This window comes from Eucyclogobius newberryi, unplaced genomic scaffold, assembly GCF_026437365.1.
Source record: "Eucyclogobius newberryi isolate DKJ021-1_F unplaced genomic scaffold, fEucNew1.0.hap1 SCAF_22, whole genome shotgun sequence".
Taxonomy (NCBI): Eukaryota; Metazoa; Chordata; class Actinopteri; order Gobiiformes; family Gobiidae; genus Eucyclogobius; species Eucyclogobius newberryi.
This window is the reverse complement of record NW_027315857.1, coordinates 21,806,076-21,834,066: the sequence shown is the minus strand read 5'-3', so window position 1 is coordinate 21,834,066 and position 27,991 is coordinate 21,806,076. Positions and strand designations below refer to the sequence as shown.

The 27,991-nt window shown below is 41.5% G+C and overlaps 1 protein-coding gene and 1 non-coding gene across 2 annotated transcripts; both read right to left on the bottom strand.

The window, feature by feature from the left end:
- Positions 1 to 265: 265 nt before the first annotated feature.
- Positions 266 to 17,694, bottom strand: LOC140371948 (phosphatidylcholine:ceramide cholinephosphotransferase 2-like). The gene is made up of 7 exons (XM_072459187.1): positions 17,596 to 17,694; positions 9,499 to 10,408; positions 8,161 to 8,278; positions 7,361 to 7,418; positions 7,038 to 7,133; positions 3,176 to 3,342; positions 266 to 2,228 (listed from the first exon to the last, which is right to left on the bottom strand). Exons 2-7 carry the CDS (start codon positions 10,011 to 10,013, stop codon positions 2,055 to 2,057), a joined length of 1,128 nt encoding a protein of 375 aa, XP_072315288.1. The 5' UTR covers positions 10,014 to 10,408; positions 17,596 to 17,694; the 3' UTR covers positions 266 to 2,054.
- A 9,602-nt stretch (positions 17,695 to 27,296) lies between these two features.
- On the bottom strand, positions 27,297 to 27,379 carry trnal-cag (transfer RNA leucine (anticodon CAG)). The gene has a single exon. It is a non-coding gene; the product is annotated as a tRNA-Leu (tRNA).
- Between the last annotated feature and the right edge of the window lie 612 nt (positions 27,380 to 27,991).

Sequence of the window (27,991 nt, the reverse complement as noted above, 5' to 3'; positions counted from 1 at the left end):
AAGAGCCTCACATTGACACTGAAACGCAGTGTGAGCGTCAGAGCGTAGGATTGCAGTTTTGTGAGCAGCTGAATACTACGAGGGACAGTATTGCTATAACTCTTACCGTTTGTATGAGAACCAGGGTTAAAAAGTAACCAGCGCAACAGAAAAGCCCGACAATGTAAAAAGTGAGCGCTGCGTGATGCCGCTGATGTACACATGTATTTATTACACGTTTAAATCACAAATTAAACACTAACAAACAAATGTGCATCACTGTTTTATTATCAAAGTCGACATAGATAATAGACACCTTAAGTTTGAGCAGTTAGCAGCGGCGCATTAGGAGGCATCGACTGTACAAATACGAAACATTTTGAAATCACAAAATCATACAAAAAAAAAGAAAAAGCTAATTTACCCACTCTCATGCCGAATCGTTAGCTAAATTTGGCACGATTGTTAGCATTAATGGGCTTAAGTGTTTTTTTTTCTCTTCAATTTATAGTGCAAAAATATTCAAGAAAATAAGCAAGAACTGGACGTCATTAATTATACCTTATAAAAAACAAAGGTGAATTCTCTACAGCTAAATGTTGACTAGTTGTTTGTTTTTACCTAATTTTTGGTGAATTTTTCAACTACTGAGCCTATCCAGCTCAACAAAAACTGGCAACTTCTGTCAGCACAAAATGGCAAAATAAATTAACTTAAATTGTTGATAAGTGGTGGTAATAACTGGAGAATAAACTGGAGACAAACAAACATAAAAGATTATAATATACAAATGAAGCGAACGTGATATGTCCAGACGAAAGCACCAAAAACGTAGATTCCCATGTTAATGCTTCAAATGCAGAAGTAGCATAGTATATATATATTTAAATTACAAGTTTTCTTGTAATTTTATTCAATAACGAGAGGAATCAGTAACAAAAAGTAAAGTTAAAAAATAATAACGAACGGCGCTGTCAGTAAACTTCTTCAGAATGCCTCGAGAAATCCTTCAAACACAACAGAAAGTTCTTAAAGAAAAGCTTAATTAATATGGATGTTTACGCCGGATATTAGAGCCTATTATTTTACACAAATCAATATTTTTTCTTTCTTAAATTAAGATATAAAAATATATATTTATTGGTTTCATTTTTGTGTAAGACGTTAGTTTAGGGACCACATATTAATACTAAATGGTAAGTGTTGTGCAAGTGAGTGGCAATTATGCTATTAGTATTTATAAAGCACTCATTAATGCTATTGCTAATTATCCTAATGAAGCGTATAAAATGGTAGTACAACAAATACTAACAGAGATGCAATTAAGCACTTAAGTCTTTTACATTTAGTCATTATGTGGTTACTAAACTAAAGTGTTTTAGTCCAGTCGTTTTCATAAATCTTGCGTTACTTTTCTAATGCTAGTCTTTATGAAGAATGTAACAGCACCAAAACAAACGTGCTCTGTGCCCAGCAGCAGCTAGCTAACTGCTTCTCACAGCTAATGCTAACACATAACCGCTTCTCACAGCTAATGCTAACACATAACCGCTTCTCACAGCTAATGCTAACACATAACCGCTTCTCACCGCTAACACATATAACCATTTCTCGCGGCTAATGCTAACATATACAATTAATTCAAACGTAAAATAAGCAAACAATTAAATGTTAATTGTTTTGTGTAAAGATTATTTCAGTTTGATATTTTAATAGTTTTTTTTTTTTTTTTTTAAATGCCTCAACCGCAGAATTAGCGTTAGCATTGAGACACAAACGCGCCCCTTTATGTGGGTCTTTGGCTCTCTGTTCACGGCCTGATCTCATAGTATTCATTCATTTTTAGACCGACTTAAGAGAAAACCCCATAGAGCTAAAAGTAGACGAGCCGTACTGATGCTAACACTGAGCTAGCCAGATGCTGTTGAGCACAGAGCCCATTACAGGTCAGATCCATGAAGAGGCAAGCTCGCCTTTTCCGGTCATTTTTAGCGATAGAAACATGTGCAGTTCAATAAATGCCAGACACTGGTTTTTGGCAGTAGTTTGTGGCGTGTCGAGAGTTCGTCGACGGGTCACTCGTCTCGTCCCAGTTCCACCATTTTGTATCGCTGTCGACACGACGACGGCAGGTTTATGGGCCACGAGAACTCGATGGGAACGACGCTTTGCACATTTCTCTCCAGGAAGTTAAAGAGGGGATTCCACCAGGTTCTGGACAGGAGGCAGTTCGGGTCCCGGCGCAGCGACTGAACGCACACCAAAGAAACAATACCATCAGTTAAACAACCATGACAATCTGTGAACATTAATATCGATTTCTGACAGTTTTAGCTAGTATTATTACACTACTACTTTTGAGAGATGCACTTTTCATACCATTTGGTCAATTTTTATGCAATTAAACACAAAAAACAAACTTACACTCATGAATTCAACACATTGACCGATCAATAAATGCAGTGTATTTCATTGGGTGGCAGGAATTATATGAAATAAATATTATACATATTTATAAAGAGTGACCAGCAGAGGGCAGCACAAGTCCATGTTCTGTTTGAAATGAGTCGGGCTGTGTATTTCCACTTTTCTTAAAACAAAACCTTTAACAATGCTTCACCTTCATAGATTTTTTGGCGTTTTAATAAATATCTTGAAACATTAAACTGAAAGTAACGCTCATGAATTAAAAACTCCTAAAATACACTGTAAGCTTCAAGTTAAAACCTAGTACTACTGCCTAGTAAATAGTACAATTCCATTTAAAGACTACATTGGTCACAATTACGAGGTTAATTGTTGTGATTATTCAGGTCACAATATAATCAAAAGAACAAAAAAAAAAATTTAAGAAGCAAAATTAAGTAGTTTTAATACAACTTATTAAAAAATAAACCTAAATCTGAAGAACATTTTCAATTCAATTCCATTCCAAACGGCCACAATTGCACATATTTAAAGATGGATTAAATGGTTTAAAAGTCTTGGTTCATTTTCTCTTATTTGAGTAAACTCCATGTGACTGAAAATTGGGCAAAAAACCTACATTTTGCCAATTTTTTAGACTTAAATCTTTACTAAATCAGGCTTAGAATAAAAAAATCTAACAGTTTCCACATGAACCCCGACGTCGAGAGAGCAAACGCACCGATAGAACAGTGTATACAAGTGTGTGTTTTGCTGTGGTGCGACTCACGTGTGTGTTGGCCATGGTGTGGTACCACCAGAAGAGGCGTGTGGTGATGTAGTAGGCCACCACCACGTCCACGCTGTAGTGCTCGTGGCCCAGGAGGATGCAGACCACGCCCGAGGCACTGAGGAACCAGCAGGCCCACCGGTACCACCACATCCAGAGCGGGGAGTCTGCGGCGGGACGGGTCCAATAAGAGACAAGCGGGTGGTAGATTCCTCTGTGATCCACTTCATACATGCAGATCGTTCTTATACCTCGCACATTGTAAACTAAAACGACTACTGTATTTTCTGGACTATAAGTCGCACCTTTTTTCATAGTTTTGGTGCGACTTATACTCCAGAGCGACTTATACATGATATTATTCGTTATTTTCACTCTGGCAACCACTAAAGGGCGCTCTAAGGGACGCAGAAGAAGAATCTGCTCTTCCTCTGGAGTTTGTGGAGTTGTTTAGAAGTGACACAGAGGAAGAAGAATTCAATGGATTTAGTGATTTGGGGTAAAACTGATGCTTTGGTAAACTTGTTAGCATGTTCTTTATGCTATAGTTATCTGAATAACTGTTCATATGTTACGTTAACATACCAGACACTTACCACAGTTCTGTCTGTGCCTCATGTAGCTGAAGGTGTTAGCGTTAGCATACGTCATGTAGCTGAAGGTATTAGCGTTAGCATACGTACACCTATTCACCATGTTCGCTCATCTGTTATTATTTTAAATTGCATTTCTTGGTCTTGGAAATTATCAAAAAATGTCAAAAATGCAACTTATAAATGTTTTTTTCTTCTCTATTATGCATTTTGTGGCTGGTGCGACTTATACTCCAGTGCGACTTATATTTCGGAAAATACTGTACGAGAGCCCGGCCCATAAGCGCTCGAGCCTGGAGATTAAATGTAGTTTTCCCCCTCAGAGGCGTGGACACATCGAGCTCAGAGATATTTGCTCACTTTAAACCACTTTTGGTCCTTCTTGGATATTTTTCTTGTTAGAACTACTGTAGAAATGATGTCAAATGTAATTTTAGAGAAGGTCCAGGCCCAGTTTTGACCTGGAACAGTCCCGTTTCAGACCCAGTCTAAGCCTGCTGGTGCCCGGAAAGGATCATGTTTTTGTAGGTGGTGCTTTATTGTACAATCATTAGCGTTAGTGACATCGTGTTACCTTCTATCTATGAATTCATCACAATTTAGTGTTCACATTTTGGAGAGATCAAGCCCGGTGTTCTGCACCGGAATCAGTGGCGTTTTAAAACCACCAGATGGTGCTATAGAACGCGCGCACACACAAACACACACACACTCTCACAAAAACAAACACACCTTCCTTGAAAAAGTTGTAGTAAAACAGCTTTGTCGCCACCTGCAGGACAATAACTTATTTGAAGTTTTCCAGTCAGGGTTCAGAGCCCACCACAGCACTGAAACTGCACTAGTTAAAGTCACAAATGATTTGTTATTAGCCGCTGACGATGGACTGGTCTCAATCCTGGTTCTGTTGGACCTCAGCGTTTGACACCATCGACCACAACATTCTACTGCAGAGGTTAGAATGTGATGTAGGTGTTGGAGGAACAGCCCTCAGCTGGTTTAAATCCTATCTATCTGATAGGTTCCAATTTGTTAATGTAAACAAGAGCTCCTCACCATGCTCTAAAGTAATTTACGGTGTGCCACAGGGTTCGGTACTCGGTCCAATTCTGTTTACTCTTTATATGCTGCCATTAGGCAACATTATCAGAAAGCATGACATTGACTTCCACTGCTATGCAGACGACACTCAGCTGTATTTATCAATGAAACCTGATCAGAGCGATCAAGTAGACAGACTTAGTGCTTGTGTGAAGGAGATAAAAACCTGGATGACACTAAACTACCTGCTTCTTAACCCTGAAAAAACCGAGGTCATTGTGCTTGGCCCTAAGCATCTACGAGACGCTCTATCTGAGCAGATAGTCACACTGGACAATGTCAGTGTAGCCTCCAGTTCTACTGTAAGAAACCTTGGAGTCTTATTTGACCAGGAGCTCTCATTTAAAGCTCATATAAATCAAGCTTGTAAAACAGCCTATTTCCATTTGCGCAACATCGCCAAAATCAGAAGAATCCTGCCTAAAAGTGATGCCGAAAAACTTATCCATGCATTTGTAACGACTAGATAAGACTACTGTAACTCCCTGCTTGCAGCGTGTCCTAAAAGCTCCATAAAAAGCTTTCAACTGGTTCAAAATGCAGCAGCAAGATTACTAACAGGAACAAAAAGAAGAGAGCACATTACGCCAGTGCTGAAGTCTCTTCACTGGCTCCCCGTCGAGTCTAGAATCAAATTCAAAATTCTACTCTTGACCTACAAAGCCATAAATGACATGGCCCCATCCTACCTCAAAGATGCTATAGAACCATATCATCCAAACAGAGATCTTCGCTCTCAGAATGCTGGCCTTCTGGTGGTGCCAAGAGTCTCTAAAAGTACTGTAGGAGGTAGAGCGTTTAGCTACCAAGCTCCTGTGTTATGGAATCAGCTCCCGACCCATGTTAAATATGCTGACACAGTCTCTTCATTTAAGTCCAGGCTTAAAACGTTCCTCTTCGAAATCGCTTATGGTCAGACTAGTTAGGAACAGAAACATAAACCCACAGCTTTAGCTACGCTGCCCTAGGAGTAACTATGCTGGGGGAAGTATGACAGCTTGAGCACTATCCTCTTCTTCTTCTGACTACTTATGCTATCAAACAATATTTGTTTTTTGATTCCACTTGCAAACTGTTCACCGCCTTCTTTTCTTTCTCTCACTCCTGAGGACCTGTGGACCCAGATGCCCCTCCCCTGGTGAAGTGGTCCCTGCCCTGTGTGGACGGTCCCTCATCTGCCTGAAGAGTGGGCCCAGCTCGCCTCCGACGGTCCCCCATCTGCCTGAAGAGTGGGCCCAGCTCGCCTCCGACGGTCCCCCATCTGCCTGAAGAGTGGGCCCAGCTCGCCTCCGACGGTCCCCCATCTGCCTGAAGAGTGGGTCCAGCTCGACTCAGACGGTCCCTCATCTGCCTGAAGAGTGGGTCCAGCTCGACTCAGTCGGTCCCTCATCTGCCTGAAGAGTGGGTCCAGCTCCAGTCTCCTTGTGTCCGTCTGTCCGTCTGTGAGAGTCGGATCTCTCCTTCACTGGAACTCCTTCAGGTTTCTACGCTTTTTTCCCAAAGAGGTTTTTTTTGTAGTTTTTCCTGGCCGAGAAGGAGAGTCTAAGGACAGAGGACCCTGGGACATCGTCCCTCGCCACCACAGACATTGTCTGACTCCATCACCACCACAGACATTGTTGATTCATTTCTCCCTGTGGCCCTCAGAAGCAACTGTTGTTGTGATTTTGGGCCTTACAAAAATAAATTGAAATTGAAATTGAAACAAACACACACACACAAACACACACACACTCTCACAAAAACAAACACAAACTCTCACAAAAACAAACACACACACAAACAAACAAACACACACAAACAACAAACACAAACAAACACACACACTCTCACAAAAACAAACACACAAACAAACACACACACAAACACACACACACTCACAAAAACAAACACAAACTCTCACAAAAACAAACACACACACAAACAAACAAACACACACAAACAACAAACACAAACAAACACACACACTCTCACAAAAACAAACACACAAACAAACAAACAAACACACACAAACACACCTCATCTCACATATTCAAATACCTACTTCCTCCTTCTGCTGCTTAAAAACACCACTTTAAGGTCGGATATGACGAGGAAAAAACCTTCAAACGTGGTTCTAAACTTGATATTTGCGTAACACAGGGTTATATTTTGTTGACTTCACTCACACTCTCTGATGAAGAGGTAGGACAGGGTGAGCATCACGGTGTGGCCGCTGTACAGGAAGTCCCCACACATCAGGTGAGTGCCCGTCATGGACAAACCTGTGCAAACGCGTCACGCTCAGTTTAAAACCACACAACACGACACAGCACAACACAATACAGCACGACACAGCACGACACGACACAACACGACACACTGGACCCAATATTGTGGCGACTCTTGACAAACGTGCATTTATCTGAGTTTTATCTTTTGTTTTTCCCCATATAATCCTCTTTTTTTACGGTAAACAATGAAGACTGAAAATAAACGGTGACTCTCATACCTCCTCCTGAGATCAGACGCAGAATCCTCCAGATCTTCCCCGAGGAGTCGTTGTTAAGCTAAATAAATATATTAAAAAAATACCGATTTATAATTTTTTTGACATCTGCAACTATTAAAATGGTTTATGGTCATGTGCGGTCAAAACATAATTATACATTTATAACTTTAAATACCAAAATATCTGTAAATAAATAAAATATTGAATAAAAAATAAAATGTTAAAAAATAAAACAATAATTCCAAAAAGATAAAGTATTTGACTTTTTTGCGTTGGATTATTCAGTGACGTCTGCAATTAATTAATACAATTATTATTAAAATGGTTTATCGTCATGAGCGGTCAAAACTGAATTATACATTTATAACTTTAAACACCAAACTATCTGTAAATAAATAAAATAGCTAAATCATTTTTTTTTTATTAAAAACAAAAACACATTAATTCCAAAAAGATAAAGCATTTGACTTTTTTGAGTTGAAATATTGATAAACTTTAGCAATTCTTATTAAAGCGGTTTATTGTCATGTGCGGTCAAAACACAAAATCACTCATTCATTAAATCAAATCAAATCAAATCAATTCATTTTTGTAAGGCCCAAAGTCACAACAACAGTCGCCTCTGAGGGCCACAGGGAGAAATGAATGAACAATGTCTGTGGTGGCGATGAAGTCAGACAATAGTTGAACTTGACAAAGTGGGAGTGTCCGTCTGTCATAGAACTCCACATGAAATCTAAATATCGACTTTGTTTGGAGAAAATGATGTAAATAAAAGGTGAAGCGCTCGTTCCGCTCACCTTGGGCGCGCAGACCATGTGTTTGCCCGGCACCGGCAGCGTGGTGACGTACATGGTGACGCAGCGGTACATGTACAACGTCCCGATCAGGAAGAAGCAGCGCCGGCCCACGATCGCTCTAAACAACAACAACGGTCCTTTTTAGAAATCACACATAATCGACTGAAAAACGTCCATTAACAAGTGCGGCAAGACAATAAACGTAGAAAGAAAAAGATAAAATGATGGCGTGTTGAAACAGTTGCTTGTTGTGGCCAGCAGGTGGCGCCTTTTCACTCTGAAGGCTCTGGCGTCCAGGACAGATGTTTAAATTATGAACTATATGACTAAATTTGTGAAGAAAAAGATACGAAATATTAAAACTAGTATCAAAACCAGAACAGAAATTACACTAAAGCAAAAATAATAAAATAGAACAAAGTTGGACCACAATATTGTTAAATAAACTGTTAATATACTTATGTGATATTATTCGTTATTTTCACGACAACCACAAGAGGGCGCTCTAGGCTCTAAGCGACGCAGAAGAAGAATCTGCACTTCCTCTACCTCTAGAGTTTGTGGAGTTGTTTAGAAGTGACACAGAGGAAGAAGAATTCAATGGATTTAGTGATTTGGGGTAAAACTGATGCTTTGGTAAACTTGTTAGCATGTTCTTTATGCTATAGTTATCTGAATAACTGTTCATATGTTACGTTAACATACCAGACACTTACCACAGTTCTGTCTGTGCCTCATGTAGCTGAAGGTGTTAGCGTTAGCATACGTCATGTAGCTGAAGGTGTTAGCGTTAGCATACGTACACCTATTCACCATGTTCTCTCATCTGTTATTATTTTAAACTGCATTTACAGAGGAAATGTCTGTTCTTGGTTTTGGATTTTATCAAATAAATTTACCCCAAAAATGCGACTTATACTCCAGTGCGACTTATACTCCAGTGCGACTTATACTCCAGTGCGACTTATACTCCAGTGCGACTTATACTCCACTGCGACTTACTTATACTCCAGTGTTTTTTTCCTTCTCTATTGTGCATTTGTTGATGACTTTTTCTAATTTATTTTGAATTATCATTGCGATATCGAAATTGGTATTGGGCACCTAGTCTGAAAATCGGGTTTGAAATTTAAAACAATACAAACAAAAAGTAGAAATCGTGATCGACCTGAATAAAAAAGCTCCATCTGCTGTAAACAAGCGAAACAAAACATCAACCACAACAATACAACAGCAAACTGCTATTACTACTATAACTACTACTAAGTCTAACCTAGTAAAAATATATATATCCATGCATTATAAATATGAAAAACACCAGAAGAGATGGAAAAGTACTTGTGTTTGAGGAAGATCCACTGCACCGTCCACAGCGCGACCAGGATGAGCCCGTTCACCTCGGTCACGGTGAAGGCCCACGGCACGCGGTCGATGTAGTCGAAGAACTTGTCGGGCAGCGGCGGGTTCAGCGACTTGTCCGGGACCCGCTCGTGGACCACCGTGATCACCACCGTCGTGAAGAACAGGTTGAAGACGGCGTACAGGAAGGCCACGCCTGTCTTCCACCACTCCGTCGGGAGACTCTTGCCGTGATCTTCGGCGATTTTGACGTAGTTGCATTGCTGCTGGAGTCTGTTGCTCAGCGTTTGGACCAGGCGTTTTTCCTTTAGAAAGCAGCAGATCTTACTCTCCTCCTTGTCGTTCTCGCCGGTTTTGACGGTGTTGGCGTTGGCGTCCGCGGTGCCGTTGGGGAGACCGCCCGGGGAGAGGGAAGGCGGGTCCGCCGTGGTGACGTTGGCCTCCACGTGAATGCACACATCGCCGTCGTCTTGGATCAAGTCCTGGGCGGCCATTTTGCAAAACAATGTGGGAATTAAAAAAAAAACAATATTAATTCAAATGTTTTAGAAACGTGAGCGAGTCACATAAAGGAAAGAAAGTGAGGGCTTCGCTCGAACGTGTCATTTCCAAACGTTTTCCCGTTGGTCGATGGAATGGACTTGAGACTTTGACATGTGAAGGCGAAAGAAAGTGTTTCTTTTGAGGTAGATTTACAAAACGGTCACAAAAACATCAACTTTCGGGTTAATGCAAAACTGTTCACGAAATTCTAGGCTTCCAAGTCGATAACGAAGGTGGACGACCGCTCCATTCGGCGAGTGGTCATAACATCGTCGAGTTGGCGTCCATCTCCGGGACAAAGACACGAGATTGGCCGATCCCTTCCGGAAGACGACCCGGCAAAGGCCTGCGACAGAGAAGACGGAGGTCAGAGAGATAAGTCACGTTCAGGTTTGACCGGTTCAACACGGCAAGAGTTCGGAAGAAACAGTCTTGTTTTGATGACGCAGGGATTCTACATTCTTTCATCGATGTTCGGCGACGGAAACGAGACGTTCATATCCAAGGTATGTGCGTAAACAACATTCCTGTGTAAAGACGTTTCATACTTGGTTTCGATTCTGAGGAGAAGGCCAGATACCATTGATAAGAAAACACTTGAGTGCGTGTGATTCTAAAGTATATTTCCCTTTGATTTCACCACTACTACTGCGTCTACTATTACTACGTCTACGTCTACTACGTCTACGTCTACTACGTCTACTACGTCTACTTCTGCTACGACGACTTCTGCTACGACGACTTCTGCTACGACGACTTCTGCTACGACGACTTCTGCTACGACGACTTCTGCTACGACGACTTCTGCTACGACGACTTCTGCTACGACGACTTCTGCTACGACGACTTCTGCTACGACGACTTCTGCTACGACGACTTCTGCTACGACGACTTCTGCTACGACGACTTCTGCTACGACGACTTCTGCGACGACGACTTCTGCGACGACGACTTCTGCGACGACGACTTCTGCGACTGCGACTACGACTTCTGCGACTACGAAAATGACAGGAAGTGACACTCATTCCAGTTATTTGGTTAGGGTTATGGTTAGAGTTTTGGTTAGTGGTTGCTATTTCTACAGAAGTGATTAAACCATAAACCAATCCTAACTCTAACACTTTTCCTAAACTTCCTCACTTGAAATGGAAGTCACACTCGGCAGGACCCTAGTTTTTTTCTGTTTACTATAATCATGTCAAGGGGCCTCGAGGAAGCGTCTCTGCTGTGGGCGTGTCAGGCTCAGGTTACTACAGGTCGACTGCATCAATCAGGTCTTTGTGTTAAACCAGGACTGTTCAGGAGGACTAAACCAGGACGTACAGGAGGACTAAACCAGGACTGTTCAGGAGGACTAAACCAGGACGTAAAGGAGGACTAAACCAGGACTGTACAGGAGGACTAAACCAGGATTGTACAGGAGGACTAAACCAGGACGTACAGGAGGACTAAACCAGGACTGTACAGGAGGACTAAACCAGGACTGTACAGGAGGACTAAACCAGGACTGTACAGGAGGACTAAACCAGGACTGTACAGGAGGACTAAACCAGGACTGTACAGGAGGACTAAACCAGGACTGTACAGGAGGACTAAACCAGGACTGTACAGGCGGACTAAACCAGGACTGTACAGGGGGACTAAACCAGGACTGTACAGGAGGACTAAACCAGGACTGTACAGGGGGACTAAACCAGGACTGTACAGGAGGACTAAACCAGGACTGTACAGGAGGACTAAACCAGGACTGTACAGGAGGACTAAACCAGGACTGTACAGGAGGACTAAACCAGGACTGTACAGGAGGACTAAACCAGGACTGTACAGGAGGACTAAACCAGGACTGTACAGGAGGACTAAACCAGGACTGTACAGGGGGACTAAACCAGGACTGTACAGGAGGACTAAACCAGGACTGTACAGGAGGACTAAACCAGGACGTACGGGAGGACTAAACCAGGACGTACGGGAGGACTAAACCAGGACGTACAGGAGGACTAAACCAGGACTGTACAGGAGGACTAAACCAGGACTGTACAGGAGGACTAAACCAGGACGTACGGGAGGACTAAACCAGGACGTACGGGAGGACTAAACCAGGACGTACAGGAGGACTAAACCAGGACTGTACAGGAGGACTAAACCAGGACTGTACAGGAGGACTAAACCAGGACGTACGGGAGGACTAAACCAGGACTGTACAGGAGGACTAAACCAGGACTGTACAGGAGGACTAAACCAGGACTGTACAGGAGGACTAAACCAGGATTGTACAGGAGGACTAAACCAGGACTGTACAGGAGGACTAAACCAGGACTGTACAGGAGGACTAAACCAGGACTGTACAGGAGGACTAAACCAGGACTGTACAGGAGGACTAAACCAGGACTGTACAGGAGGACTAAACCAGGACGTACAGGAGGACTAAACCAGGACTGTACAGGAGGACTAAACCAGGACGTACAGGAGGACTAAACCAGGACGTACAGGAGGACTAAACCAGGACGTACAGGGACTAAACCAGGACGTACAGGAGGACTAAACCAGGACGTACAGGAGGACTAAACCAGGACGTACAGGAGGACTAAACCAGGACTGTACAGGAGGACTAAACCAGGACGTACAGGAGGACTAAACCAGGACTGTACAGGAGGACTAAACCAGGACGTACAGGGACTAAACCAGGACGTACAGGAGGACTAAACCAGGACGTACAGGAGGACTAAACCAGGACGTACAGGAGGACTAAACCAGGAAGGTACAGGGACTAAAACCAGATGTGCATCAATAAAACAGAAACAGAAAATTAGAGCTTTCCTGAACCGTTTGAGAAGGATCTAGATGTGACTATTTAGCAGCGTTCTCGCTGAGGGGTTTAAGCATGGCGGGGCCCCATGCTCCGGCTGGTCACAGTCATGCTCAAAAGATACCACCAGGTATTAAGATAACCGTGCGGTGTGAGGAAAAAGCACCACAGCGCTCGCATGGTACCCAAAAGATACCGCCAGGCTGAAAAAAATCCTGTGGGACCTATTTTCAGTATTGGACACTTTTATCGTAAAGACTAAAAAAAAAATTATGCGCACGCGCGCACACACACAAACACGCACACTTAATTAATAGAAAAGTGACAGTTTAACAAAATTATGTGGGTTTTTTCTGTTAAATTTAAAGAAATGACCATTTTAGAAGTAAAATTAAATCCTTTATGCTCAGCCTTTCCTCACTTAAGTAAACCTAAATGTAAAGTGCAATTTTATCTTGCCGTTTGTGTCAAATTAATCATTCAGAAGGTTTGATTTGATAAAGCAGGTCACATGATGAGGAGCGCTGATGTGAACCAAAACACGAGGAAAGAAAATGTTGGATTTTAATGTTGTTTTCGGTCGCCATGTAAACAATCAAATAATTGTTAATAAATCGTGACGTTTCTTCTCACAATTATGATGACAAATCAAATGAGACGTAATTAAGTTAGAGGTCAACAGAATCGTAGAAATGACACTTTTTTACATTTAAAATACCTTGACACGCGTTTGGTACAAATCATTGCCGTCATATTGCAAACAAATTACAATTAAAAGCACTTAAATTTATAACAGTTATGTCTTTATGTTCATTCATATGGAGCAAAGCATCATGGTCTATGCAGTTCGCTCTGTTTCTTTTGTCAAGAGTTTATAAAAGTGTGTATAGTGACGGCCCGCGGTGTTATTGTGAGACCATGTGACACTTATTGTACTCCACATTCAAGTGCACTAAAGTGTTACAGGAAGTACCACATGTAAAATAAAAAGTACCACCTCTGGGCATCATAAAAACACCATAAAAAGGAGATAAATGTACAGTTGACACCACTTCAACAAACTAACCTTGGACGTAAAGTCGTTTGGGTTTTCCCCACGTGAAAAACAATGTTATTTTGACGTGACAACTCGTAAAAGAGCACGAAACGTGATGGGAATTACGATTGAGCGCTACAGGCTCAACGACAGCAGGCGGCGCCAACGTAACCCATGGATACCAACCGCCATAAAGCGCCAAAGAAGAAGAGACACAAGCAAAACAGTTCCATCATCAAGTACGGTAATAAAGCGGAGTCTTTAATGACGATTAGAATGTTCTTATCGCCACGGTAACTGGGACTGCGCGGATGATGTAACCGACACCGGACACAAACTGGTTACGTCCAAAACACTTATTTTGAGGGCGATTTCAAAACTAAAGGATAAAGTCTAAAGAATAAAGTCTAAAGAATAAAGTCTAAAGAATAAAGTCTAAAGATAAAGTCTAAGAATAAAGTCTAAGGATAAAGTCTAAGAATAAGTTCTAAGGCTAAAGTCTAAGGATAAAGTCTAAGAATAAAGTCTAAGGATAAAGTCTAAGAATAAAGTCTAAGGATAAAGTCTAAAGGATAAAGTCTAAGAATAAGTTCTAAGGATAAAGTCTAAGGATAAAGTCTAAGAATAAAGTCTAAGGATAAAGTCTAAGAATAAGTTCTAAGGATAAAGTCTAAGGATAAGTTCTAAGGATAAAGTCTAAAGAATAAAGTCTAAAGAATAAAGTCTAAGGATAAAGTCTAAGAATAAAGTCTAAAGAATAAAGTCTAAAGAATAAAGTCTAAAGAATAAAGTCTAAGGATAAAGTCTAAGGATAAAGTCTAAGGATAAAGTCTAAGGATAAAGTGGAGATAATGTAATACTTGGATATCAGCCGCCATAAAACGCCAAAGAAGAAGAAAAAAACGAGTGGAAACGTTTAGTAAAACATTTGGGGGATGAATCTAAGTATTTCCCCTTCGTTTCATTGTGTGTAGGTTCTTCGTTTGGATTCAATGTTTCTTTTACTAGTCCTTGAAGATTGTGTAGTGAACTCAAAATGACATTCTTATTCCGGGCTGGACTTGGTTTCATTTGATCATCTTTGTTTCCTGCATTAGACGAGGCGCTGACGTAAAGTGAGTCTTTCGTTTGGACAGTTGAAGGTGAAGTGTCAGCAGCAAAAGAATGTGACTGTTTCCTGCTAAAAACCACTGAACGTCCACTTTTCACACCAGGGACTACACCAGGGACTGAACCAGGGACTACACCAGGGACTGAACCAGGGACTACACCAGGGACTACACCAGGGACTGAACCAGGGACTACACCAGGGACTACACCAGGGACTGAACCAGGGACTGAACCAGGGACTACACCAGGGACTACACCAGGGACTACACCAGGGACTGAACCAGGGACTACATCAGGGACTGAACCAGGGACTACACCAGGGACTACACCAGGGACTGAACCAGGGACTGAACCAGGGACTGAACCAGGACTACACCAGGACTGAACCAGGGACTACACCAGGGACTGAACCAGGACTACACCAGGACTACACCAGGGACTACACCAGGGACTACACCAGGGACTACACCAGGGACTACACCAGGGACTACACCAGGGACTACACCAGGGACTGAACCAGGACTACACCAGGGACTACACCAGGGACTGAACCAGGGACTACACCAGGGACTACACCAGGGACTGAACCAGGGACTGAACCAGGGACTGAACCAGGACTACACCAGGGACTGCACCAGGACTGAACGTCTCCTGCGTCTGACCGTCACTATAACAGAGCATGTGTCACGAGGACATGTCCTCGTCCTGTTTTCAGTCTGACTCAGGCTGAATGAGGAGCTCATGCTCCAAACTAACTTCATTATGAAGAATTCAAACTGTTGTAAACAAAGTGTGACGTCAGAGTCAGACAACACGGGGATTCTCCAACACCAAGTACCACCTACTGTCGGACTAAAACAGGACTAAAACAGGACCAAAGCGGGGCTAAAACGGGACTAAAGCAGGACTAAAACAGGACTAAAGACTTTGACTAAACAATGGCTTCGTCTTCAAACTTCCCTTTGAATAAACCAAACTGACCTAAATGACAGAACCAGGACAGGTCTAAACCCGGACTTAACATGCAAATAAACAGTAAAAAAACAGGTCTAAATGGAACTAAAGCCGGGTTTGGTCCTAATGCAGACGGTCCTGTTCTAGTCCTGTTTTAAGTTCACACTTTTGCTGGTTTGGTCTTGGTTTGAGCAGTTTCATTCTGAGGTGGACTGGATTTAGTCCTGGTTTAGCCCTGGTCTTGTCCAGCTTTAGCTCCAGGTTCAGTTCTAGTTTAGTCTGAATTTTAACATGGCCTTTTTGATATGAAGATAAAACCAGGACAAACCAGGAAGTGGGTGTAGAGAATCCAAAATCATAATAATATCAACGTTACTTAAAAATAATATTCAAGTAAAGTAGTTCAAAATATGTGTACACAAATTGGGGAAACTAGTACTCAACTGTCTGTACGCAACTTCTGATTTATATCTGGAAAGTGAATATGACAAAACATGAAATAATTCACAAAATGTTGTATCTTCAAAAGGATAGAAACAAAAGAAAAACAGAAAAGAGAAAAACTAATCATATCATATCTAATACATACACATACATACATGTACATAGAAACACACATGTACAGTACATATAAATACACATGTACATAGAAATACACATGTGCATAGAAATACACGTACATAGAAATACACATGTACATAGAAATATACATATAAATACACATGTACATAGAAATACACATGTACATAGAAATACACTTACATAGAAATATACATATAAATACACATGTACATAGAAATACACATGTACATAGAAATATACATGTACTTTTACAAATAATGTAGCGCTTTCGTCTGTTAGATTAACAGAACCAGGACTAAACCTGGACTAAACCAGGTCTAAACCAGGACTAAACCTGGACTAAACCAGGACTAAACCTGGACTAAACCAGGTCTAAACCAGGACTAAACCAGGACTAGAGACTTTGACTAAACAATAACTCCTTCTTCAAACTTCCCTTTGAATGAACTAAACTGACCTAAATGACAGAACCAGGACCAACACAAGGAACTCAAGACTTAACGTGTTACAAAACCTGAGACAGTGTAAATCCTCTTGGGCTGTGGCCGCACTAAACAAACTTTACATTACCCTTTCTTTCTTTCTTTCTTTCTTTCCTCCTTCAGACACAAACACCCGCTGAACCGGTCACTCGGCGCTTGTAGTCAAAACACAGACCGCGGAGAAAAGCCTAACGATTTAAACAGTAAAATAAGTACTTTAGTGGATCAAGACGTGACTAAACCGCGTTGCTGCCCAAACAACGAATAAACGCGCATCTAAATAAAGCGCATCGATCAATTGTGACGCTATAACAACAAAGTGACAGACAATTTTAACGTTTCTTAAGTCGATTTGTCCAAACTGCGATGAAATTAAGGAGGATTATCAAACGGCATCGACACATTTAAAGGTTCGGAAGAGTTTAACGCGCTTTCCGTGCCACTTTCGGCGCAGTTTTTGACGCAACACGTGAATAACTCCGCACCTGTTCGTCCCCGCCTGACGAGAATCACACATTTTCTCCGACTTTTCTTGACAAAACGGCACCGACAAATCGACTCACCGCTTCAGAATGTCCCGAAGACGCAAAAACAACAAGAAAAACGTCTTGAAAGTGGAAAAGCCTCGTGAGTGTTTGGGCTCGGCGCGTCCTAGTCCTGCTGTTCCTGCTGTTCCTGCTGCTGCTGCTGCTTCTGGAAGAGCGTCGTTACGTACTACGTCATGACGCAGGGTCCCGCCCCCACGTACCTGGCGTCGGAGGCGGAAGTGACTCACCTGAGATCGAGACAAAGGGACGATTTCGACATAGTTCCCGTCCAAGCAGCGTCAGGGCGCGTGAAAGGGCGGTGTCTAACGCGTTCCGGCGCAGATAAGGGCCGTTTCCTGTTTACTTTAGCGCGTTACGAGACGTTACGAGTCGATTGTTGGCTAACTGTGGAATTATGATCGAAGGTGAACGGGTCCATGTACTCGAGTTGGAGGAAAAGTAGTCCCTCAAAGAAAATGACAATGTTTATGCGGATTTGAATGAATAAATTACGTATTGATCGCAGTTTGGAGATAAAATGCCTCTGATATATGGATGGATTTATGAGTTATTAGTTGTTTTTTTGTGTTGTTTTTTTAATCGTTTATTTCGAGCAAGTTAGTAAATACAAATCCCACTCCCGTCATGATTTAAAGCATACATCAAAAAGACAACATATTAAATTCCTGTCTCAAATTGGACTGCGTCAAATAATCGTGATGAACAATTCATAAATCGTCGTCGTCATAAGCGGTTACAATTTTTTCGTGAAGGTTAGAAATTATTTTTGATGTAATTGGACGGATAGAACAAGTTGTGCTATCGTCAAAGATTAGACGGGAAAAAATACAAAAACAGATTATTTCCGAAGGTAAGGAGTAACAAGCGTAATATAATATCTCGCTATTATTTTGCACAATGTTCAGGCAGTGTTTATTGCACAAAACTTAACAACATTTAACAACATTGTAACAACACTTGACAACACTTAACAACACTGTAACAAAACTGTAACAACACTTGACAACACTTTAACACCACTGTAACAACACTTGACAACACTTAACAACACTTAACAACACTTAACAACACTTAACAACACTTAACAACATTGTAACAACACTTGACAACACTTGACAACACTTAACAACATTTAACAACATTTAACAACACTTAACAACACTCAACAACATTTAACAACATTGTAACAACACTTGACAACACTTAACAACACTGTAACAAAACTGTAACAACACTTGACAACACTTTAACACCACTGTAACAACACTTGACAACACTTAACAACACTTAACAACACTTAACAACACTTAACAACACTTGACAACACTTAACAAAACTGCAACAACACTTAACAACACTTAACAACACTGTAACAACACTGTGACAACACTTAACAACACTGTAACAACACTTGACAACACTTTAACACCACTGTAACAACACTTGACAACACTTAACAACACTTAACACTTAACAACACTTAACAACACTTAACAACACTTAACAACACTTAACAACACTTGACAACACTTAACAACATTGTAACAACACTTGACAACACTTGACAACACTTAACAACATTTAACAACATTTAACAACACTTAACAACACTCAACAACACTGTAACAACACTTAACATTTAACAACACTTAACAACACTTAACAACACTGTAACAACATTGTAACAACACTTGACAACACTTAACAACATTGTAACAACACTTAACACTTAACAACACTGTAACAACACTTAACAACATTGTAACAACACTTAACACTTAACAAAACTGCAACAACACTTAACAACACTTAACATTTAACAACACTTAACAACACTTAACAACACTGTAACAACATTGTAACAACACTTAACAACACTTAACAACACTGTAACAACACTGTGACAACATTTAACAACATTTAACAACATAGTAACAACACTTGACAACACTTAACAACATTTAACAACATTTAACAACACTGTAACAACACTTAACAACATTTAACAACATTGTAACAACACTGTAACAACATTTAACAACATTTAACAACACTTAACAACACTTAACAACATTTAACAACACTGTAACAACACTTAACACTTAACAACACTTAACAACACTGTAACAACACTTAACAACACTTAACAACACTGTAACAACACTTAACAACATTTAGCAACATTTAGCAACATTTAGCAACATTTAACAACATTTAACAACACTTAACAACATTTAACAACATTGTAACAACACTTAACAACACTGTAACAACATTTAACAACACTTAACAACATTTAACAACACTTAACAACATTTAACAACATTGTAACAACACTGTAACAACATTTAACAACACTTAACAACACTGTAACAACACTTAACAACACTGTAACAACACTGTAACAACATTTAACAACATTGTAACAACATTTAACAACATTAAACAACATTTTACAACTGTAACAACACTGTAACAACACTTAACAACATTTAACAACACTGTAACAACACTTGAACAACATTTTAACAACACTGTAACAACACTTGAACAACACTTTACAACACTGTAACAACACTTAACAACACTTAACAACACTTAACAACACTTTAACAACACTTAACAACACTTAACAACACTTAACAACACTGTAACAACACTTAACAACACTTAACAACACTTAACAACACTTACACAACTAACCCACTTCCGCAGACGCCATCCCACTGCCCCCTCACCAGTGAACATCCAGGGACAGGACATTGAGAGAGTGACTCATACAAGTACCTGGTGTTCATCTGAACCACAAACTGGACTGGACTCATAACACAGACGAACTGTACAGGAAGAGCCAGAGTCGGCTCTACCTCCTGAGGAGACTCAGGTCTTTTGGAGTGACAGGGCCGCTCCTGAAGACCTTCTACGACTCTGTGGTGGCATCAGCCCTCCTGTATGGTGTGGCCTGCTGGAGCAGCAGCATCACAGAGAGGGAGAGGAAGAAGCTGGACAAAGTCCTCAAGAAGTCCAGCTCCGTCCTGGGCTGTGCTCTGGACTCGGTGCAGGAGGTGGAGGACAGGAGGGTCCTGGCTAAATTCACATCTATGCTGGACCATGAGTGCCACCCCCTGCAGGACACTCTGTACCCTGCAGGACCCTCTGTCCCCTGCAGGACACTCTGTCCCCTGCAGGACACTCTGTCCACTCTGGAGAGCAGCTTCAGTGAGAGACTGATCCACCCTCGCTGTGTGAAGGAAAGGTTTCACAGGTCTTTCCTTCTGCTGCTGTCAGACTTCATAACAAACACTGTTAGTCCTGAACACTCCCAATACTAACCATGTGCAATTCCGTCATATGTGCAATTACTTTCGTGATTCATGTGCAATTACTGTGAAATTCATGTGCAATCTATGTGCTGTCGTGACACATATTCATGTGCAACTACTGTCGTGATCACATGCAATGGTATTTATGTATTTATTTATTTTTATCTTTATTGTTTTTCCCCTCCATCCCTTGTTGGGTAATGGGAGGTTTTGTCTATGGGAGATTTTGTTTATAGGAGATCTTCTACTGAGATCCTTCCTATAAGTGATCTGTTCTTTTCCTCTGTATCTACCTGCGTTGCGACAATGAAATTTCCCTATCTGGGACAATAAAGGAATATCTTTTCTTATCACAACAGTAATTGCACATATGACGGAATTGCACATGGTTAGGTCAGGGTGGATCTGTCTCTCACTGAAGCTGAGTGACAGAGTGTCCTGCAGGGGGCGACACTCATGGTCCAGCATAGATGTGAGTTTAGCCAGGACCCTCCTGTCCCCCACCTCCTGCACCGAGTCCAGAGCACAGCCCAGGACAGAGCTGGACTTCTTGATGACTTTGTCCAGCCTCTTCCTCTCCCTCTCTGTGATGCTGCTGCTCCAGCAGGCCACACCTACAGGAGGGATGATGCCACCACAAGTGGAGAAACTTTGGTTTATTAACTTTACAAAGTCCAAAAACAGAGGCGATGGGCCCCGGGGCCCGCCGCAGATCCTTCAGAGGTGAGCAGAGTTTACTCAATATCATTATTTACCCCAAAAGCTGTGTCTTTTTTATCGTTGCAGGGTTTATTTGGTTTTATTTCTGCGTTGGACGCTCAAAACGCAGGACGGCCGAGACGTGCGTTTACATAGACTTTAATGTAAACGTGAGGCTTTGTTGTTGTTGTTGTTGTTGTTGTTTTATGGCAGTTGGCATCCGAGTGTTGCATTACCGCCAGACTTTATTCCTCAGACTTTGTCGTAGTCCTAAAAGTTCTTCTTCCAGTGCTTTGACTTCCAGTGCTTTGACAAAGCCCAAGAGGTCATGAGATGTTGTTGTTGTTGTTGTTGTTGTTGTTGTTGTTGTTGTTGTTGTTGTTTTATGGCGGTTGGCATCCAATTGTTGCATTACCGCCAGACTTTATTCCTCAGACTTTTCGTAGTCCTCAGACTGTCGTAGTCCGTAAAAGTACTCCTTCCATTGCTTTGGTGTTACAAAGCCCATGAAGTCATGATATGTCTTTGTGACTAGAATAGTTGTTGTTGTTTCAGAGACCAACCGGCTTTATTCCAGGGAGACTCTTCTTCATCTTCCTCTCCTTCTTTGACGTTCGGTGCTTCCACCGTACAGCTTTATTCTTTAGGCTTCATTCTATAGGCTTTAATATTTCCACTGATGTCGCTGCTTGGTAGCCGTGCGTCTACGAGACTGGGCGAGGACAGGAGACCACCCCCACCCCCATCTCGTCACTCTGATCACTCTGACTCCCCAAAAGCAGACCCCCATCACTCCGACTCCCATTTAGCGCCTTTAGCCTGTTTTCTATATCTGCCCAATCAAGCTCCTTTGTTCCAAGGAATCTCCCTGCAGCTTTAGCAATGATCCTGATCCTTTCAGTTCTGCTTTGAGTCTGAGCAGCACAGTTTACAACATCCACCATAAAGAGTACAAAATCCTCTCTATCCACAACCAGGGTATTCTCATTAATTCTGGAACCTGCACACTTGGGACCTCCACTCTTGAAACCTTCACACTTCTTGGGAGCCACGCTGGCCTTTCTCATTTCGCCCTGGCTGGGAGCAGCGCTGGCTCCTCTCTCTGTATTTACTCTAAACTCGTTACTTGAAACTTTCTTGACTGCATCTGCATAGGATATACCTTGAGAGACCTTTATTTTATGCACCTCAGCAGCTCTTTTGCTAAACCTGCATCCCCCGTAGGCAGAGCTATGTTCTTCCCCACAGTTACAGCACTTCAGTTTTGCTCCCACGTCACACTTCCCATACTCATGATCTCCTGCACATTTACCACATCTTTGCCTCCCTCTACAGACCGCTGCAATATGCCCAAAGCGCTGGCACTTAAAGCAACGCAGGGGCGGCGGAACATATGGCCTGACGCTATAGCACATGTACCCAATGAACACCTTACTAGGCAGGCACCTCCCTTCAAGTGTTACCATTACCGCCAAGCTGTCACATCTTACCCCAGACCGGGTCACCTTCAAACGCCTAGCGTCCACCACCGTAACTCCCGTCAAATTCTCCTTAACTTCATCCACAGACGTCGCTGTAGGGACACCTACGATAACTCCTCTGACCGTGTTTCTTTCAGCATCAGACACAAGAATGTCCTTTCCACCCAGACGTTTAGTTCCAATCGCCTTCCGTTGCTGAGCCGCGTCCTTGCACACGACCAGCAGCGAGCCATCTCTAAGGACACTCGCACTCTTGATCACTCCCACAGCTACAGTTAGGCTCTTTGACAATGCCACTGAATTCCACTCCTTAAAGGATGCACTATCCTGTGCAAGCTTTATGATCACCTTACAGTCTCTGCTCTCACCCCGGACATCAATAGCTTCAGCCTCATCCTGCTGCTCATTCCCAGAACCCTCGGACGAGCTAAGGGACTTTTTACGTTTCCGGGCACGTGCAGGCAGAAAAGGCTGCTCCTCCACGCCGTCCAGAACGTCTTCCATCCCCGATCCACTCTCCTCCGCCATCTCCCGTCTCTCCAGACCGGGTGTTGAGCCGATGAGATGTTGTTGTTGTTGTTGTTGTCGTAGTCCTCAGACTCTCATTGTATCCTATAGAAGTTCTTCCTCCCCTCAGACTTTATCGTAGTCCTTGTTGTTGTTGTTGTTGTTTTATGGCGGTTGGCATCCAAGTGTTGCATTACCGCCAGACTTTGTTCCTCAGACTTTGTCGTAGTCCGTAAAAGTACTCCTTCCATTGCTTTGGTGTTACAAAGCCCATGAGGTCATGATATGTCTTTGTGACTAGAATAGTTGTTGTTGTTGTTGTTGTTGTTGTTAAAAATTCTTATTCCATTGCTTTGGAAGTACAAAGCCCATGAGGTCATGGGACGTCTTTGTTGTTTTATCCTTTAGAAGTCCTTCTTCCATCACTCTGTCGTTTCTAGGCCCATGAAGTCAAAGCGCGTTAGAACATCCTCTTGCTCCTCATCCTCGGCTCAGTCTCCAACACCCCCCACCTCTATAAACGTTTACCCAGCCCTGTGCTACATAAGTAAGCAACCACAGCCTGACACAAACCCTGTGACTGGATCACCAGAACGTTCCGCAGATTGAACTCCCGCCCATTATTCCGAAACCACAAGGCCAACCCGGCCCTTTCTCTATCATAAGCCTCACAGCAAATCAGCACATGCTCGACAGTCTCTGGCACCCGACAGTGACCACACAGACCGGTCGGATGTTTGCCTATCCTACTCAGTGACCAATTGAGTCCAGTATGGCCAATCCTCATGCGGGCGAAGGCCCTTTCCTCCCACGCGTTCCTGCCCATAGACCCGCAAGGACCCACAATACCCTGTATGTGATAGAGATGCCGTCCAGTAACACAGTGGCTCCAAAATTCCTGCCAAAGGCCGACCACATGACTCTTGATAACGGGCTTGATTTCAGATTTGCTTAACTCAACCGCCACATCAATTGATGGCCGCCTAAGGGAACGTTTAGCCAGTGCATCAGCCATTTCGTTACCATCCACCCCCACATGCGCAGGGACCCAAATGAAGGAAACCCTCACATCCTTCCTGGACAGGGAGAGCATCAGACAGAAGATGCCATTCAACACATCCTGTCTGCAATCCGATTTCCCAGATTTAATGCTTTGCAATGCAGAAAGGCTGTCAGAGGCCACCACAATGCCGCAACACTGCAAAGCAGATTCCGCCCATTCCAACGCCAACCGTATCGCTATAAGTTCCGATGTGAAAACAGAAAGGCGATCTGTCAACCTCTTCTTGACCGCCAGCCCCAGGTCAGGCACAAAATAAGCAGCGCCAGTAGTGTGAACAGGCTTAAGATGTACGGCTCTGGAATAAAGAATAAAGAATAAAGTCTGTGATGTAACACTTTGATACCAACCGCCATGAAGAAAATCTTATCTTATCTTACTCTTTATTATTTTACCACAATTTACATAGAATTTTGTTTTCAACTCTTGGGGGAAACAAGCACCTAAAAGAAATTAAAATCAAATTTCACGGGTGGGAAAACTGCAGTAAACATGTATAAAACTGCAGTAAACATGTATAAAACAGCAGTAAACATGTATAAAACTGCAGTAAACATGTATAAAACTGCAGTAAACATGTATAAAACTGCAGTAAACATGTACAAAGCTGCAGTAAACATGTACAAAACTGCAGTAAACATGTATAAGACTGCAGTAAACATGTACAAAACTGCCGTAAACATGTATAAAACTGCAGTAAACATGTACAAAACTGCCGTAAACATGTACAAAACTGCAGTAAACATGTATAAAACTGCAGTAAACATGTACAAAACTGCAGTAAACATGTACAAAACTGCCGTAAACATGTATAAAACTGCAGTAAACATGTATAAAACTGCAGTAAACATGTACAAAACTGCCGTAAACATGTATAAAACTGCAGTAAACATGTATAAAACTGCAGTAAACATGTACAAAACTGCAGTAAACATGTACAAAACTGCCGTAAACATGTATAAAACTGCAGTAAACATGTATAAAACTGCAGTAAACATGTACAAAACTGCAGTAAACATGTATAAAACTGCAGTAAACATGTACAAAACTGCAGTAAACATGTATAAAACTGCAGTAAACATGTATAAAACTGCAGTAAACATGTACAAAACTGCAGTAAACATGTATAAAACTGCAGTAAACATGTATAAAACTGCAGTAAACATGTACAAAACTGCAGTAAACATGTATAAAACTGCAGTAAACATGTACAAAACTGCAGTAAACATGTATAAAACTGCAGTAAACATGTACAAAACTGCAGTAAACATGTATAAAACTGCAGTAAACATGTACAAAACTGCAGTAAACATGTACAAAACTGCAGTAAACATGTACAAAACTGCAGTAAACATGTATAAAACTGCAGTAAACATGTATAAGACTGCAGTAAACATGTACAAAACTGCAGTAAACATGTATAAAACTGCAGTAAACATGTATAAAACTGCAGTAAACATGTATAAAACTGCAGTAAACATGTACAAAACTGCCGTAAACATGTATAAAACTGCAGTAAACATGTACAAAACTGCCGTAAACATGTACAAAACTGCAGTAAACATGTATAAAACTGCAGTAAACATGTACAAAACTGCAGTAAACATGTACAAAACTGCCGTAAACATGTATAAAACTGCAGTAAACATGTATAAAACTGCAGTAAACATGTACAAAACTGCCGTAAACATGTATAAAACTGCAGTAAACATGTATAAAACTGCAGTAAACATGTACAAAACTGCAGTAAACATGTACAAAACTGCCGTAAACATGTATAAAACTGCAGTAAACATGTATAAAACTGCAGTAAACATGTACAAAACTGCAGTAAACATGTATAAAACTGCAGTAAACATGTACAAAACTGCAGTAAACATGTATAAAACTGCAGTAAACATGTATAAAACTGCAGTAAACATGTACAAAACTGCAGTAAACATGTATAAAACTGCAGTAAACATGTATAAAACTGCAGTAAACATGTACAAAACTGCAGTAAACATGTATAAAACTGCAGTAAACATGTACAAAACTGCAGTAAACATGTATAAAACTGCAGTAAACATGTACAAAACTGCAGTAAACATGTATAAAACTGCAGTAAACATGTACAAAACTGCAGTAAACATGTATAAAACTGCAGTAAACATGTACAAAACTGCAGTAAACATGTATAAAACTGCAGTAAACATGTATAAAACTGCAGTAAACATGTATAAAACTGCAGTAAACATGTACAAAACTGCAGTAAACATGTACAAAACTGCAGTAAACATGTATAAAACTGCAGTAAACATGTACAAAACTGCAGTAAACATGTATAAAACTGCAGTAAACATGTATAAAACTGCAGTAAACATGTATAAAACTGCAGTAAACATGTATAAAACTGCAGTAAACATGTATAAAACTGCAGTAAACATGTATAAAACAGCCAAAGCTTCTGTTTGTTTATTGTGTTGTCGTACGTTTAAGTCGCTTCATGTTTATTTGACTATGACTCGTTCTGTTACGTCACTTCTTTGACCAGTTTAGTTTGTGAATTTGGTTCGATGACAATGACGTTCTGATTCTGTTACAATAAGGGAAAGCCGCGCGCCCGTGACGTCAGAGAAGTTGTTTTAAAATGTTCCAAAAGACATGTGTCAGAAGTGGGATTCGAACCCACGCCTCCAGAGGAGACTGCGACCTGAACGCAGCGCCTTAGACCGCTCGGCCATCCTGACATGAGGCGCTGCTGGTCTGTACCGCCTTCTTCTGTCAGACATGCGCAACTGCAACGCTTTAGTCTTAAAAAACATGATTATTTAAAGACTCTGTGGCACTTTTTGTCTTCCACAAATCAGAGGGAAACGTGTTGTTGCGCGTGCGCATTGTGTGTGATTTAAACTGTAGCAATTAGAGATTAATTGTGTTTGAACATAACGTGCACATGCAGTTCTTCTCCACTAGAGGGAGCCACATAACCGAATAACACACTCAAACGGAGCCTCAGAGGACGCGGGAAAAGCCTGTTTAAAACTATAAAGCGGAGAGAGGGAGAGAGGGAGAGAGGGAGAGGAGAGGGGGAGAGAGGGAGAGGAGAGGGGGAGAGGGAGAGAAGACAAACTGAGAGAAAGGAAAGAAAAGTAAAAGAAAAACGCAGATGAAATTGATGTGTGTTTTGACCCACTAAAATAACTTATCCCACAAGCTTTACTGAAATTAGAAAATCTTTGCAGGACCCGAACCCGAGTTTAATCTGTTTCCTTTTCTGCTTTCTTCTGGACGCACCTGGAACTAATCACTCTTTCTCTCTCTCATTCTCCATGTTTCTCTCAGTTTCTCTTTCTCCTCTC